This window comes from Pogoniulus pusillus, chromosome Z (assembly GCF_015220805.1).
Source record: "Pogoniulus pusillus isolate bPogPus1 chromosome Z, bPogPus1.pri, whole genome shotgun sequence".
Classification (NCBI taxonomy): domain Eukaryota; kingdom Metazoa; phylum Chordata; class Aves; order Piciformes; family Lybiidae; genus Pogoniulus; species Pogoniulus pusillus.
The window spans coordinates 45325207-45341647 of NC_087309.1; the positions used below are offsets into that span (position 1 = coordinate 45325207).

Here is a 16441-nt window from a genome sequence, read left to right on the forward strand (position 1 = left end):
AATTATTCAACTGACCTACAGGAACATTTCACCTACTAGCAAAATGCAGCAATTAAAAATGCACAGTAGTTTAGGGCCAAAAATGAACAATAATGCGCTTCTTTTCTGGTGCTTTGTAATGTGTCTTATGTGTCCTTTCTGCCACAAAGCACACCCAGTATGTGCTGGTGAAGTTGTCACTCAAGTGTGGTTTGGTTTTTTTTCTCGTTTTTTTTTTTTTTTTTTTTTTTTTTTTTTTTTTAAATTCTGGTTCTTTTAAAGCAGATTTTATAGGAAAAAATAGGCAAATTGATGGTTTGTGTTTCTCCCACATGGAGAAAATAAAGTGAGTGGAAAGCATGTTTGCTATAGGATATCTTTCACCAATGTCTCTGTAAAATCCATTCAAACTGCTCGAAGCAACAGAACTGCCCCCCAGCATTTATTTTTTTAAGTTTTCTTAAACATTTTTTCTTCATATTTTCTGATTTTTATCCTTGAAAAATAGTAGTTAAAACATGACTGCTAGTTGTACATATTTGTACCTACCAGTGGAGGGTGGAGCAAAACAAAAAAATAAGAAGGTTTACAACTTTGCTTTACTTTCCTGAAAAATATTTTAAAAGTAAATTGCTACAAAAGCCAACTAAAAACATTATTGTTCAGTCTTGCAGTCTTTAGCATCTAGAACCAATAGTGTGACCATATTAGTTTTCAGAGTACTTGCCCAACACTTCCTTGGAAAGACTCAGAAACTGTAGTTAGGAACAGCAGATTTTTCTGTCTTAATTTCTTTATATCCACATAATCTGTTTTCTCTATGTGGAAGAGCATTTTTAAGGCACAAGTTGAGCTAAAATATGGAGGATAACAGATTATTATGTGGATGTAGGTAACACTGAACATGCATTCAAGCTTCTTTAGATTCACTGTCTTAAGAAAAAAACTGCTGACTAACAGTTTGCCTGCTTTTCATTATACTCTTTCATATGATTCCTGTGTTTGTAGAAGCGCTTTAAAATAATTTTTAATGATAATGTATATTAAACTGCTTTTGCTCCCGTTCTTATTAGCTGCATGTTGATGAGTATTCATTTTGAAGAGCCCAAAGCTACAGAAGATGAGGAACCTCCTACAGAACAAGACAAAAGGAAAAAAATGGTGAGTTTTAGATCAGTCATAGATCATGATTATGAGTTTTAGTTGTCTCAGACTGATTTTTTTTTTATTTGGTTCCTCTATTGTTCTTGGAAAATTACATCTCTTGAATCAAAAAAAAGAATAATAATTTGCAAAAATCTGCAGCCACAACACTTCTGCTTTCCTTTTGAGTCTTGAAAAATGGCAAAATAAACATCATCTGTTCACAAAATCTGGGCTTTATAATACTGGCACTGTGAAAAGGGTTTACTGAAAAATGCAGAGCGCTAAAGGCTCAAGAATTTTAAATGATCCGTGTCATATTGGATGATTGGATTATTGGATTGTGTTACCTGAGCAGTTGTTGATCCATGTGCTTGCACAGAACTTCTTTGTAGTGCAAAGAACTTTCAATAAGGCACACTGATTTAGGTAAAGATACCTGGGTTAGGTACCATGCATTCGTGCTGTTTTCGTCCACACTACTCTGTGTTTCATAATTAAGCTTATCTTTGTATGAATTCAGGGAAACTGCTTCCTCATGCAGTGTGTGTGGCCCTGTCACACATTTGCTTTCATGTATCTAAAAGATGCCTCGGCCAGTTCTTTTCTTCTTCTTGTACGACTGGAAGTTTGTTTGGCTTTTAATAGTTCGTTTTAGCACATACTATGTGTTTTTAGTCTGTTAGTAGGTTTTTCTTTTAAATACTAATGAATATATGGTTTCTTTAAAAAAAAAAAAAGGGGAAAAAAAAGTGACACAAGAACTCTTGTGTAATCTTCTGCTGTTAGAATGCCTTAAGAGAAATGCCTAGGGTCTTGTAAACAAAACACAGGAGTATTATTTTCTGTGGCATCAAATAGTTTTGTAATTCACTTACTTTAAAAGCAAGACTCTCCAGACTGTGTTGAATTTAGTTACAATTTCTTCCAACTTTTGGGTTTAAATTAAATTCTAGGAGTTTGTTGCAGAACAATAATGCTTATTTTTAGCAGACTTGGATAGTCTCTTGACATATTTATACCAATGCCATATATATCACTATCAGTAAAGATATATATGTGTCTATCTGTACATTGACAGAGAGATATGTTTGGTTTGTTAATCAGATTTAAAAAACAGTCTTAAGTTTAAATATACAGTCTATTCATGTTCTGTGTTTTCTTTGACTATACTCAAATTTTATTTCTTTTTGGATGAGTAAAATAATACTGACTTTATCCGTTTACAGATTGACTTTAAAAGTTTGGTTATATATTTAGGGACTTCGACTTGTTAAACTTGCTATTTAAAAACTTCAATGTGGATATATTAGGCAAAGTGAAAAGTAGGACACATTGGTGTATGACCTCTGTCATTCTTCCCTCCTTAATACAGTGCAGCAGTGTAGTGTTGAAGAACAGTCATAATGACAGAACTTTTGGGGTTGCATGCAATACACAGTCAGTGGCCCTTTCAGTAAAGCAAAATGCCTATGCTTTTGTAAGAAGGAGCCAGAACTGTTAAAGAGATGACAGTGGAGGTTTTGAAATGTATCTTCCCTTGAGTGTCACTTTCCTTTTATTTCTCTGATAAATTGCTTGTGATTTGTTCCTCAGTTCTTCTTTACCATTCAGCTTAAACACCTCTTCAGCACAGGGTCTAGTTATTTTTCTTTGTTATATCCTCTCATTGGCACCTCTCTGTTATTATGCATAACTCATAATTACTAAAGCAAGTTTTATCTAGAACAATGCTTTATAAGTTTATGATAATTTCTAGATACTGCTGTTTTAGTCTTGGTGCAGATGTGTGGAAGAAAATGTAAACAGGTGGATAGTGATTCCTGATCTTACCTTGCTCATAGTTTTACAGACTTCTAGTGACCTATCGTTATAAGTGTATGTTTTTAAGAACTTCGGTATCATTGCTCAAAATAGGAGTCGAGCTTTTTTCAACCTCTGTTTGAAACTCTGAAGAGAGAAAAGGAAATACTTTCCAGTAAAATTCTGCTTGATTATCCATGATGGCACCTGTTTTAGGTGATGTTTATATCTAAATATGGGAGGGTTTTTTATTATTTAGATGAGTTGTGATTTTATATCTTCAGGAAAATAAATGAGTGTTGCAAAGCTAAATGATCAGGTTTAATGTCATACTAAAAATAATACTTTTACTTCATTGTTTGGGATACAATTTCTCCTTCTATACTTAATCTACAAATTGGCCACACATCTAATGCAAGTCTCACTGAAATTTGTTTAAAACCTTTGATATTAGGAGCCTTTTGTGTAGTCTGGCTCTATTTTATAGTCACTATTAAAAATAAAGGGTACGTAATTTTTCCAGTCTTTGCCAGAGCATCGCAGTCTTGAGATACTAACCATCGTGGTAAGAATGTATAACTTTATGTCCAGCATTCTTTCTTCCTCTTTAGTTTCAGAGTATCCATACTTGAACTTCAACAGTTTAAATCACATACTGCCTGTAGGAATGCAGTGTGAAAAGGAATAATAAGAAGCAAACTGAGCATTTTGACATTCATTCCCATGGCTTCAGGATGCCTCCCATGGGAAAGAAAAGATAGTGGAACACCTTCAACTAGACTAGGTTGCTCAAGGCCTCATCTGGTCTGGCCTTGAACACCTTTAGGGTAGGAGCATCCACAAGCTCCTCACCAGCCAGTTCCAGTGTCTCCCCACCCTTACTGTAAAGACTATCTAATCTAAGTCTTGCCAGGCTTCAGTCCATTCCATCTCATCCTGTCACTACAAGCCCTTGTAAAAAGTCCCCTCTTGGCTTCCTCCTAGGCCCCTTTCAGGTACTGGAGAACTGCTGTATGGTCTCCCTGGAGCCACCTTTTCTCCAAGCTGAGCAGCCTCACTCCCGTAGCTTGTCCCCATAGGGGAGGTTCTCCAGCCTTCTGATCATCTTCATTGCCCTTCTCTGGACCTGTTCTGGCAGTTCAGTGTTCTTATCATGCTTAGAGACCAGAACTCCAGGTGGGGTCTCATGAGAGCAGAGTAGAGGGGCAGAATCTCCTCCCATGTCCTGCTGCAACCCAGGACACACTTCCTGGCCTGTGGGGGTGCATTGCCGGTGCATGTTGAGTTTTCATCAGCTAACATCTGCAAGTCCTCCTCAAGACTGCTCTTGAGCCTCTCCTTGCGCAGCCTATGCTTGTGCTTGAGATTGCTCTGTTCATTTTTTAATTCAATATTAATTACTTTTCAGTAGTATTACAAAGTTGATTCAGAGGATTATTTGGAAACCCGTTTTCACCTGCCTTGAGACAGCTGCAAGAGGGTTAGCACCTCTAAGAGATGCTAGAGAGCATCTCTCAATTACTGTGAGGTGCTGGAATCTCTAGCATCTCATAATTACTATTTAGATTACTACATTATTACTACATTTACACTGTTACTGCATTACATAATTACTATTATGAGATACTAAAGATAGCTCAGTCTTGCAGTCCCAAGGAAATAAGCGTGAGTTCAAACCTTTTATTTTCAGAACAATAACCCATTTTTGTTTGGAGTTTAAAAAACATCACGGGGCTGCTAGAACATCATAACAGGCATATTTGTATTCTAGTAGCTTGATAACATTGGTGGGAAAACTTGAACTTGAGGCTTACTAGTGAACAATGACATGAGGCAAACAGAAGTTATTTACCACTGACTTAAGTTTGTCTGTCTTTATTTAATTACTGTTTTGTTTCAGCACAATAAATTTCAAAATATGAAACTGCTAATTAGGTAAATTTGTCTTGGCAGAGTAGAAAGAAAAATTACCTGAAATTGATATTTTAAGGCAACTTATTCTGACTTCCCATCTCATTTTAAGTAATTTATACGAGGCTAGGGTAGGGTCATGTAGATGAGAGTAACTTGTTTGTGGGTTAAAAAAGATGCTATTGAACTGCTTTTCTGTTTGTCCTCCCCAGTGTAACTTTGTAATGCATGCTGTTCATCTACTTGCTGCTGTGTCAAGGTCACAAGGATGAGAACACTTGTCTGTGATGATTTTAATACCTGTTTTTCTGTGCAGAATTCCCTACAGTAATTTTATGCATGACTGTTCAGAGCTATAAACTTACTGAAACTAATTAGAAGTGTGTTGTGTCCCAAATTACAATGGTCGGTTAACAAATGCAAATGGTTCAGAAACTGGTAAATACTTTGCTTGGCAAAACAGTTGGTTTTTTAGCCTGTAATTTGCGCTAAGCCTATTCCAAAAGGGTTTCGCTAACCGTGGCAAATGTTCATTGGAGTACCTGTGGTTTAGGTATTTTGTTAGAAAAATCAGTTTATAATCTAGACACCCAATTACATTTACTGAGAAGAATGATTACAGAAGACAAAACTATTATTGCAGTTTCTCCTCTTTGTAGAAGACTGTAATGTTATAAATTAAAAAGATCATATTTTATCTTTGAAATGTAGAATAGCTGGATAGTAGAAAAAGGTGAAGGATCAAAGACTGCAGGCTGGCAGTGATGAAATTGACATAAAGGGTACCAGGGTAATTAAAAGGGAATTCCAAGCTCTGAGTCAACTGATCAACAGGGTAGGTGTACAGGTGTTGTTGGCATCCTGGCCTGTATCAGGAATAGTGTGGCTAGCAGGACCAGGGCAGTCATTCTGCCCCTGTACTCAGCACTGGTTAGGCCACAACTTGAGTACTATGTCCACTTCTGGGCCCCTCAATTTAAGCAAGATGTTGAGGTGCTTGAACATGTCCAGAGAAAGGTAACGAGACTGGTGAGGGGCCTGGAGCACAGCCCCACAAGGAATGGCCAAGGGAGCTGGGGTTGTTCAGCCTGGAGAAGAGGAGGCTCAGGGGAGACCTCATTGCTCTCTATAACTACTTGAAAGGAGGTTGTAGCCAGGCAGGAGTTGGTCTCTTCTCCCAGGCTACCAGTGACAGAAATAAGAGGACAGTCTTAAGATGCACCAGGGCGGGTTTAAACTGGATATTAGGAAGAAGTTCTTCACAGAAAGAGTGATTTGCCCATTGGAATGGGCTGCCTGGGAAGGTGGTGGAGTTACCATTCCTGGAGGTGTTTCCAAGGAGACTGGATGAGGCACTTAGTGCCATGGTGTGGTTAATTAGAAGGAGTAGGTGATAGGTTGGAGTCGATCTTAGAGGTCTTTTCCAATCTGGTTAATTCTGTGACTAAAAAGACAGGAACACTGAAGGAGTGACTAAAAGATTTATAACAGGAAAGGTGAAGTGACCATAACAAGAAGTAACTTGGAACACTGATAGAAGATGCTGAAAAACAGCCTACTTCTGCACTGGGGTTTTTCATAAGAAATAACATTAGTTTGTCTTTTGTGGTAATTCCATTTGTTTGGGATGCTTTACTCTCTATACTGCATTTATGTGGCTATTTCAGTCAGTATTTCCCCTGTTTCAGGTATAATATTGTTTAATAAATAAGAAAGTAATTATAAGGTTTAATGTCTTCTACTCTATTAAAATTAAATTGGTATAAGTTTACTTAATATGCATCGTTTATTTGGAAATAGCAGTGTGTCAGGGTATTTTGAGTTCAGAGATCTTCTCTTTCAATGGGCTTTGTTATCTAGTGTTATATTTTGTTTCCTTCTAGCATAATAGTGTTGCTTGGTTTTGATACCAAGATGAACAGATTGGTGAATTGCAGTAATTATTTCAACATCTTTTTCTTCATGATGTGGTTAGCTCCAGGGGTCTCCACCTCCCATCCCTTTTCATCAAGGCTGCATAACTAGCCGTGTCCTAAGCCTACACTCATCTTCAATCATAGAACTTAAGAACAGGTCCTCTGTTAGCATAGCCCCTTCATTTACCTCTTTTTGCTTTCATTAAGAAGCAGCTAGCATGTGGAAAATAGTGACAAATACTCTGTCCTTCCCTGCCCAAAAGAAACTTGCACAGTCCAGCTGGGCTGATGAGGTTGTATAGGTACTGCTTCTGAGATGTGTCTCTTTTTTTTTTAATGCATGTGGACAGTTTATTTTAGCTGTTTCTTTGTCAAATAATCCAAACAAGTTGATTTTTTCCAGTGTTCTGTTTCTTTAGTAATAAAGTATAACTGACCATAGTTCATGTCATCTCTAAAGTGTTTATTGTGGTAACATCTGATGTGGATTTTAGTAGTTATTGGGAAGCTCCTTTGGCAGTAATTAAAGCAACTTTGAAATTGTTTTATAGAAGGATGAAATCTTACAGCAGATTTCGTCCATAGTTTGAAACTGTTTCATAAGTTTTTACCCTGATATTTGCTTTTGTTAATAATTAAATTAATCTTTACAGGATTTTTTTCCTCTTGTTTTTTAATGAAGTACAAAGGAAAGCAGAATATTTATCTTTTTTAATCTATGGTTATAATATAAAGATAAGAGTAAGTCAGAGGGTACTTTTTAGTGCATTATTACATATTTTTCTCATATGTCTTTTCCACAGCTCGCACTGAGGGACCCTGTACACACTGTGTCGTTGCAGCAGTTTGTCTATGAGAAGCTAAAGGCACAACAAGAATTACTGGGGGAACAAAGTTTTCAGGCACTGATGGAAACGGTGGATACGGAAATAGTTGCACAGCTACAAGAATTTCTACAAGGCTTCTGAATAAGAGAGATGAGTTTGTTTGTTTTTTTTTTTTTTTTTTAAATCTCCAATTTCTGTCCTTTCGTAATGTATGGAGGAGCATACTGAAGGTTATGTGTTTAAAAAAAAAAAAAAAAAAAAAAACAAACCAAAAAATAAATTTCTCTTGTTAGTATTAAACCAGCTTTGTTAATGGTTTATTTTATTTTTTGATAACGTACTAAAGGTTTATCACCAAAATTGCCCTTCCATAACTCCTAACATGGTATATTCTGTGTTAGTTGCTACCATTTTTTGCTACCGTTGCTAGCTTTTTGATTCACAGAACTAGTCTGAAGGAACTTAGTAATGCATATTCGTGAGGTCTGTTAATCCAGCAGTATAATGGAGTATCAGGACCTGCTTGTCTTGATATTGTATACATGTGATTTTTCTCCCCTTCCTGTTACTGTTTCTTGACTGCACGTTGAACCATACAAGCAGAAGCAGCTACAAAAACAGTCAGTCTGTGAGCAGAAATATTCCTTCATGAGAAAAGGTAATTCCCGTTTAATTATGGGCCTCAATGGGATGCAGCCACAAGTGCTGAAAGGACTTGCTAATGTTACTGCTAAGCCACTCCATCATTTCTGAAAGGTCACAGAGAACATGGGATGTATCTGACAATTGGAGGAAAGGCAGTGTCACTCCAGTCTTCAAAAAGGGCAAGAATGAGGAGGACCCAGGAAACTGCAGGCCAGTCAGCCTCACCTGGATTCCTGGAAAGGCATTGGAACAGCTTGTTCGGAGGTTGTTTCTAAGCACTGTGAGGAAAAGAATGCAGTCAGGAATGCACAAAAGGGAGATCACACCTGACTAATCAGATAGCTTTCTGTGGTGGTGTGACCGGGTGGGTAGATGAGGAGAGAGCAGTGGATGTTGTCTACTTCCATTTTGGCAAGTCTTTTGACACTCATGGATAAGCTTAAGAATTGTGGGTCAGCTGGATGGACAGTGAGATGGATTGAGAACTGGCTGAATGAAAGAGCACAGATGGTTGTGATCAACAGTGCTGGGTCTAGGTGGAGGCTTGCAGCTAGTGCTGTTCTTCACAGGTCAGTACTGGGTCACGGAATGATACCAGAGAGAGATGCACCTCTGCACAGCCTGTTCCCAGGATACCATTGGCCTTTTCAGCCACAGGCACACACTGCTGGCTCATGGTCATCCTGTTGTCCATGAGGACTCTGTCATGGAAGGCCAAAATAGAATCATAGAATGGTTTAGGTTGGAAGTGACCTCAAGGATCATCCAGTTCCAACCCCCTGCCATAGGCAGGGATACCTCCCACTAGAACAGGTTGCTTAAGGCCTCATCCAACCTGGCCTTGAACACCTCCAGGGAGGGAGCAGCCACAACCTCCCTGGGCAACCTGTTCCAGTGTTTCACCACTCTCACTGTAAAAAACTTTTCCCTCACATCTAGTTTAAGTCTCCCCTCTTCAAGTTTAAACCCATTACCCTTTGTCCTGTAGGCCTGATACATGTTCTGGCTTGTCCAGACATGATTCCCTGATCCCCCTTCTTCCTCTGTTGGAGTAGGGAGCAAGGAGGGAAAAGAACAAAAATGTCGGAGCCACCTAGTATCCTCCTGTGGTAAACAAGGTGCTTATGCATAGCCTGTGTTTTCCCAGATACGGGTAAAGCATGCCACTGGCTTCACCTGATACGGTTAGTTTTGGCAACGTGCCATTTTGATTGGCTAATTTCTGTGGCCAAATGGAGCCATCAGACTCAGGCAACTGATAAATATGAGGAAAGTTGTAAACAATATGCTCTGCATCAACACACTTTGCCATTTTGCCATGCTCTGCCTTGTCATGCTGCCATGCTTCACACCAGCTTTGCTGTGAACAAGCTTTGATGCTTCAAGCTTGTCCACCTGGAAACTTTTCTGGGCCTCAGTTTACCAGGGAGAGGTATTAAGTGCCTTCACTCAGTAGACAAGAACCATTGCTGAAAGCTGCCTGAAACCCATCATCAGCATAGCATGAACTGAAAGTGATAAGCTGCTCCTAGCTGGAGAGATACGCTTATACAGAGACCTCACCACAGTCTATGTGGTGAGAGAGAGCAGCTTACTGCTACCAGCAAGACACTGTGCTTGCATGTACCCCTGCAAACCTTCATGAGGAGTCTGGAGCCTGGGAAAGGATACTACCCAAGAGGCAACTAATACCAGGTCAGAGACTGCCAGCCCCAGACCCTGCAAGAGTCCTGGGGAAAACTCCAAAAGCCTCTGACAGGTATCATACCACTGACAGCAGCCCTCAAAGTGTTTTGGGTGCTCTCTGGTAATGCAGCCCTGGAGATACTAGTTTGTGATTATTCTAAAAAGTCTTTTTGTAATTAAAGTTTTTGGTTTGGTTTTGTTCTGTTTGGTAACTGTAACTCTGCCTTCTGCTTCAGCAGAAGTGAGCCTCTCAAGTCCCCATAGATAGGGCAAGCAGCATATTGCACAGTGTCCTGGGTTAGGGTGGATCCCTCCCCTGGTAGGCACTACAACATGGATTTTTGGAAAGTCAGGAAAAATTAAAATTATATTTCTTATAAGAGTATAAGGAGAATGAACTACTACAGCAATATAATGACCTTAAGGAAGATGGGGAAGGAGTCAAGTGGCAGTGAAGCAGCAAAAGCAGCAGCAGCCAAAACAGCAGTGGGGGAAGATAGCAGCGGGCACATCAGAAGCAGCAAGCACAGCTTGCTGTGCTTCCAGACATAAAGCTCTTGATAATCCAGTGAAATTATATTAATTTATCCATTGTTGCCATTATATAACCTATCCCTAGAATGTTCACCTCTCCACTCAGAGCTTCCACTCTCTGTTCTGAACTTTTGTTTAATGTCTGGGCTAGAAATCTAGCTCAAACTGCCACAACTCACCCCTTTAATATAATTCCCATTGGGGCATCAAGTCATTCCATCTGATTATGGTCAACATCAGTGTCATAGACAGTAGTCACCCAGGCTTCAGGCATTTTCTCAAATTCCCAGTCATCCAACTCCTCATTTCTGTCTGTCTCCGGTTTGTTCTATGTTGCCTATGATGTACAATTTGAATTGCAATAGGCAGCTTCACATCCTCTCTATTATGCTGTCCAACAACTGCAGACTCCTCTGAGAGCTCAGGCCTAATGGACAATTTCTGTCTCCAACAGCTTCTACAGTTGCTGTTCCAAAGGTCCATTTATAACCCTTGAGATCTTCGAAGCTTCCTTCTCTCAGAATATCAATTCTGAAAATGGAAGGTGCATTTGGACCTGTTACATTGGCATGTGTTTGCCAATCACTCCCAATTAAACTTATCTCTGCCTCCAACTTTGTCAATTCTTGAGACTCTCCTGTAATTCCAGAAATAGTAACAAATTCCATTCCTTTATGATTTGAGGGCATCATAGGATCACAGGATCATAGGATGTTAGGGGTTGGAAGGGACCCCAAGAGATCGAGTCCAACCTCCCTGCCGGAGCGGGACAACACTATCTAACACAGATCACAGAGCAACACATCCAGACAGGCCTTGAAAGTCTCCAGAGAAGGAGACTCCATGACCTCCCTGGGGAGCCTGTTCCAGTGCTCTGTGACCATTACAGTAAAGAAGTACTCCCTCGTGTTGAGGCAGAACTTCTTTTGCTGCAACTTACACCCATTGCTCCTTGTCCTATCCCAGGGAGCAAGTGAGCATAGACTGTCCTCAGCTCCTGCCCAGCCCTCAGATACTTACAAACGTTTATCAAATCCCCTCTAAGTCTTCTCCAGACTAAAAAGCCCCAGGTCCCTCAGCCTCTCCTCATAAGCCATGCCCTCCTGTCCCCTAGTCATCCTCTTCAGCAGATTCCTGTCCCTCTTAAACTGAGGAGCCCAAAACTGAACACAGTATTCAAGATGAGGTCTCACCAGAGCAGAGTAGAGGGATAGGTGAAACTCTCTTGATCTGCTGGCCACACTCCTCCTAATACATTCCAGGATCCCATTGGCCTTCTTGGCCACAAGTGCACATTGCTGTCCCATGGATAACTTGTTATCCACCAGGTCCCTCTCCACAGGACTGTTTTCCAGCAGATCACCTCCCAGCCTGTACTGGTGCAGTTTATTATTCCTCCCCAGATGCAGGACTCTGCACTTGTCCATGTTGAATTTCATCTGGTTCCTCTGTGCCCAGCTCTCCAGTCTGTCCAAGTCTCTCTGGGTGGCCACACAGCCTTCAGCTGTACCAGCCAAGCCTCCCAGCTTGGTGTCGTCAGGAAATTTGCTGAGTAGACACTCTATGCCCTCATCAGTGTCATTGATGAAGATGCTGAACAGGACTGGCCCCAGCACTGATCCCTGGGGGACACCACTAGTCACAGCTACTGATACCTTCTTCTCTTCCAAGTGCCTTGAGATGCCCTTCAGCAGGAGCCGCTCCATTATTTTCCCAGGGATAGAGGTGAGGCTGACTGGTCTGTAGTTTCCTGGAACCTCTTTCTTGCCCTTTTTGAAGACTGGAGTGCCATTGGCTCTCCTCCAGTCCTCAGGCACCTCTCCTGTCTGCCACAATTTGGCAAAGATGATGGAGAGTGGTAGAGCAATAACATCAGCCAGTTCTCTCAGCACCCTTGGGTGCATCCCATCAGGGCCTGTGGACTTGTGAATGTTTAATTTGCATAACTGACTCCTAACCCAGTGTTACCCTAACATCAATGTACATTGAGCACTCGTGTCAACTAGAGCCTTACATTTCTGAATCATCAAGGTACCAGACCATCTAATATATACGTTCCAGTATATCCTCTTACCTTCCTTGTCCCTGGCCTCTGCCTGGTAAGAGGCAGGCCCCCCCTAATGTAATGTACATTACAAGTGTGATTGGCACAGTGTTTAATGGTATTAGCTGAATCATTGCCAGAAGTGTTTGAGTCATTTGGGGAAACTGAGGCACCTACTCTTTTAGTCTTGTCATTTTGCAACTCTCTCACTCTTTTAAGGAGAAATGAGGTAGGTTCCCCATCCCACTTATCCATGTTTTCACCAAACTGGTCATGTAAGATTACCCAGAGAGATCCACGTGACTGTTGTTGTCTATTTTTGAGTTGGTTTGAATTGATCTGGGAGGACGCCTATCTCTGATGGCCGAGACATGTACCTGCTCTGACGGTGAAGAGGAAAGGTCATTGTCCTTTACCAACTGGGATATGGAGGTTTTAAACTTCTCCTTGAGTTGTTTCATGCCATCTTTTATCTCTTCTGCCACAATATTTATAGCTGACTCCATGACATTAAATCCGAGGCTGTCCTCCACCTGCCTCTTTCGTTCAGCAAACTCACCAACAGTCAGAGGAGTTGTTGCCTCATCTGAAGTTGTGCCAGGGTAGGTATAGGCTGGATGTTAGGAGGAAGTTCTTCACAGAGAGAGTGATTTCCCATTGGAGTGGGCTGCCCAGGGAGGTGGTGGAGGCACCGTCCCTGGAGGTCTTCAAGAAAAGCCTGGATGAGGCACTTAGTGCCATGGTCTAGTTGACTGCACAGGGCTGGGTGCTAGGTTGGGCTGGATGATCTTGGAGGTCTCTTCCAACCTGGTTGATTCTATGATTCTATGATCTTTTCCCACCATTTTACTTGCCAATGTATGGGCATAATTAGAGGGAGCAAGCTGAATAAGGTTCTTCAGGAGAGCGTGGCTCACAGGTACCTCATCAGGGTCCTCTGTTGCATAATCTCCATAGATAAGGTCTCTTATGGCCATCTCTCACAAGCACTGAGGCCCCTGTTCAGTTGCATTCCAGCATGAGGGTCTCCAGGGTAAATCATCCCTGTTGGGGTACTGCAGTACCACAGCTGTCAATATGCTGACCAGAGGTTAGAATTGTCCCTGAGACATCCTAAGTGCTTATCTATGCCATTACCTCTCAAAAAAGCTCCCAACTGCCTCACTGTTTGAGGGTTTATTTCTACAGTGTCCATACCTCCATCCCAACATCTGTTTAACCAACTCATCAACAGCTCTCTTTCTGTGCACAATCTTGCCTAATATGCCTGACCTCCTTCCTTGGCAATGGGGCTTTCTCTTCAACACCTTTAGCATCCATATCCTGAGTATATTTTCCCTTAGCTATAGCCTTTCCACTCCTTTTACCCACAGGGGTACCAGCCTTCACACCAGCAGATGTACCCTCTCCTGGATCCTCTTCCCTTTGTGTCATGAGTTGGGCAAACTTCTGAAGCTCCTCAACAGCAGCAAAAGGGTCCCTAACAGCTCCCTCCTTGGGATTATCCTGCTCTGGTTTATCCCCATCACCATCTGAGCTATCTCGATCCCCAGTACTAGCTGCCATTTTCCCCCTTGTTTTAATTGGAGCAAGGGAGATCTCACCGCCTCCATTCGAATCTTCCTGCTCATTGCCATCTGTCTGAACTTCTTTGCTTAATGTAAATCATGTCCTAATCTAGGAGTTGTCTTTCACTGAATCATTTAAATCTGGTTTGTCTGCCTGGCTCTGTTCCTCATGTGGTGCTAGAACTGTGACTGAGGCAGAGGGAACCTTCCCCACAGCAGCAACAGCAGCCAGCTCAGCAGAGACAAGCGGGGCTAAGGCAGGAGCAGCGGCATCAGTAGGCTCGATGGCATTAGTGGGCTCACCCTCCGAGGACCCCGCCGCATCCCCCGGCACCGCTTCTGGTCCCCTGGTTGCAGGCGAAAGAACCTTAGCCCCAGCAGCCCCTCTAATGGGAGGCGCTCCGGTGCCAGCAACTCTCCTACTGACCAACACGGTCGAGCCGCATTCTCCGCAAACAAGCTCCTCAGCTTTATCCACCCGAGGGACTTTGCCACAGCCCACACCGTCGGCAGTCACATCGGTGCCTCCGCCGCAGCCCTTTGTGACTGCACCCTCGCAGGGGCTCCACTGCTTCTATCCTTACTTTCCTCCGTTCTGTTCGGTACGAAGGGGAACCGATCGTTTCTGACTCCACGCCTCAGGGTCAGTGCGCTACGGGGCATGTCCACCTACTTTTTCCTCTTTCAAAGGTCCCGAGGCAGAGCATTTTGCTGCTCTGCGAGCAATCTGCCTGCCCGGTGCCGTAGCCTTCCCTCCCCTGCTTCGGTTGCAGACTCTGACTTTAACCCCTAACTCCCTGCTACTGCCTCCAGAGAAGGTAAAGACCTCACTCGTAGCCTGTTTATTTCTGCCTTCTTCAGACTACAATCAGACTTAAAATAGCAGCCAAAAACATCAAATCCAAACATACTAGGCAAATCACTCAGCTCTCCCAAATAACTCTCAGTCTCTGACGCAAGCATAACATAGGGCACACCCTCAGCTACCTTCCTAAACCCTTAAACATCGAAAACAAAACTTCCAACCTTTGTTAACACACCTTTAACCAGTTCCAAGCCATCTTAGCAAAACAGAAGCACACATGATACTGCACCATGGTAGTAAAGCATTGCTGAACTGATAAGGTTGAAATCAAAGCAATAATGGGCCAGAATATACCAAACAAATTCATTTTTCCTCGAATTTCTTATCCTGATTATCAATCAAGAAACCAAACCAAGATCGTGCCCCATATTTGGAAAAGCACCAAAATTCATGTCCTGGGTTAGGATGGATCCCTTCTCTGGTAAAATTACTACAACACAGATTTTTGGAAAGTCAGGAAAAATTAAAATTGTATTCTTATAGTTTAAACTAAATAGTCTAAGGAGAACAAACTACTACAGAAATATAATAACTTTAAGGAGGATGGGGAAGGGGTCAAGCGGTGATGAAGCAGCAAAAGCAGCAGCAGCAGCAGCCAAAAGAGTGGTGGGGGAAGATAGCAGCAGGCACAGCAGAAGCAGCAAGGGAAAGGTACAAGCTGTGTTTCCAGACCTAAAGCTCTTGATACTCCAATGAAATGAACTGAAGTTATCTATTGTTGCCATTATATGGCCTAAACCTAGGATGTTCACCTCTCCACTCAGAGCTTCCACTCCTAAGTTTCTCTGTTCTGAATTTTTGTTTAATGTCTGAGCTAGAAGCCTAGCTCAAACGACCAGGCAGCACAAGAATCTCTTTTCAAAAAGCTCAAATGAATGTTTCTGCTCAAATGAATGTTTCCATTTATGGTTAGGTTTCCATAATAGTTAGGTTTTGCCTAACTATTTAAATTGCCCGTTCCCTGTGTAAATACCCACAACCATGTGTTTGAACCTTATACAGAAGTTTTTCTGGTAAGATTAATAAATAATTTCACAGTTTCTTGATATTTTGGCCTGGTTATTAAAATTAAGAATCTAATGCATATTATTTCATCAGACTCTTGGGTCTTTTTACACAGAGCCCCTAACCTGTACTCACTCCTCCCTAGATGTATGACCCTACCTTTGCCCTTGTTGAACTTCATGAGGTTACCCACTGCCTGACTCTCCAGCCTGTCCAGGACTTGGTAGATGGCAATACTGCCTTCTGCTGTGTCAGTCATCCCTCCTTGTTTTGTGTCATCAGCAGATTTGCTGAGAGTATACTCACTTCATCCAGGTCATTGATGAATACACTGAGCAGGACTGGACCCAGTACTGACCCCTGGGAAACACCACTTGTGATGGATCTCCAACTGATCTCTGCCACTGATGACAACCCTTTGAGCTCTATCCTTCAGCTAATTTTCAATCCACCACACTGTCTGTTCATCTAATCTGCACTTTCTAATCATGTCTGTGAGGATGCTGTGGGAGATA

The 16441-nt window shown here is 41.8% G+C and overlaps 1 protein-coding gene across 3 annotated transcripts in view; it reads left to right on the plus strand.

Annotated features, from left to right (window-relative positions):
- The window catches only part of IPO11 (importin 11), a 110269-nt gene extending 102280 nt beyond the window's left edge, over nt 1-7989 (plus strand). For all 3 annotated transcript variants that reach the window (XM_064140011.1, XM_064140012.1, XM_064140014.1), the window contains 2 exons: nt 1053-1140; nt 7556-7989. In XM_064140011.1, coding sequence (XP_063996081.1) covers nt 1053-1140; nt 7556-7720 — 253 coding nt within the window. In that variant the 3' untranslated portion in view covers nt 7721-7989. The remainder of the gene's footprint in view (nt 1-1052; nt 1141-7555) is intronic.
- The last annotated feature ends 8452 nt before the right edge of the window (nt 7990-16441 follow it).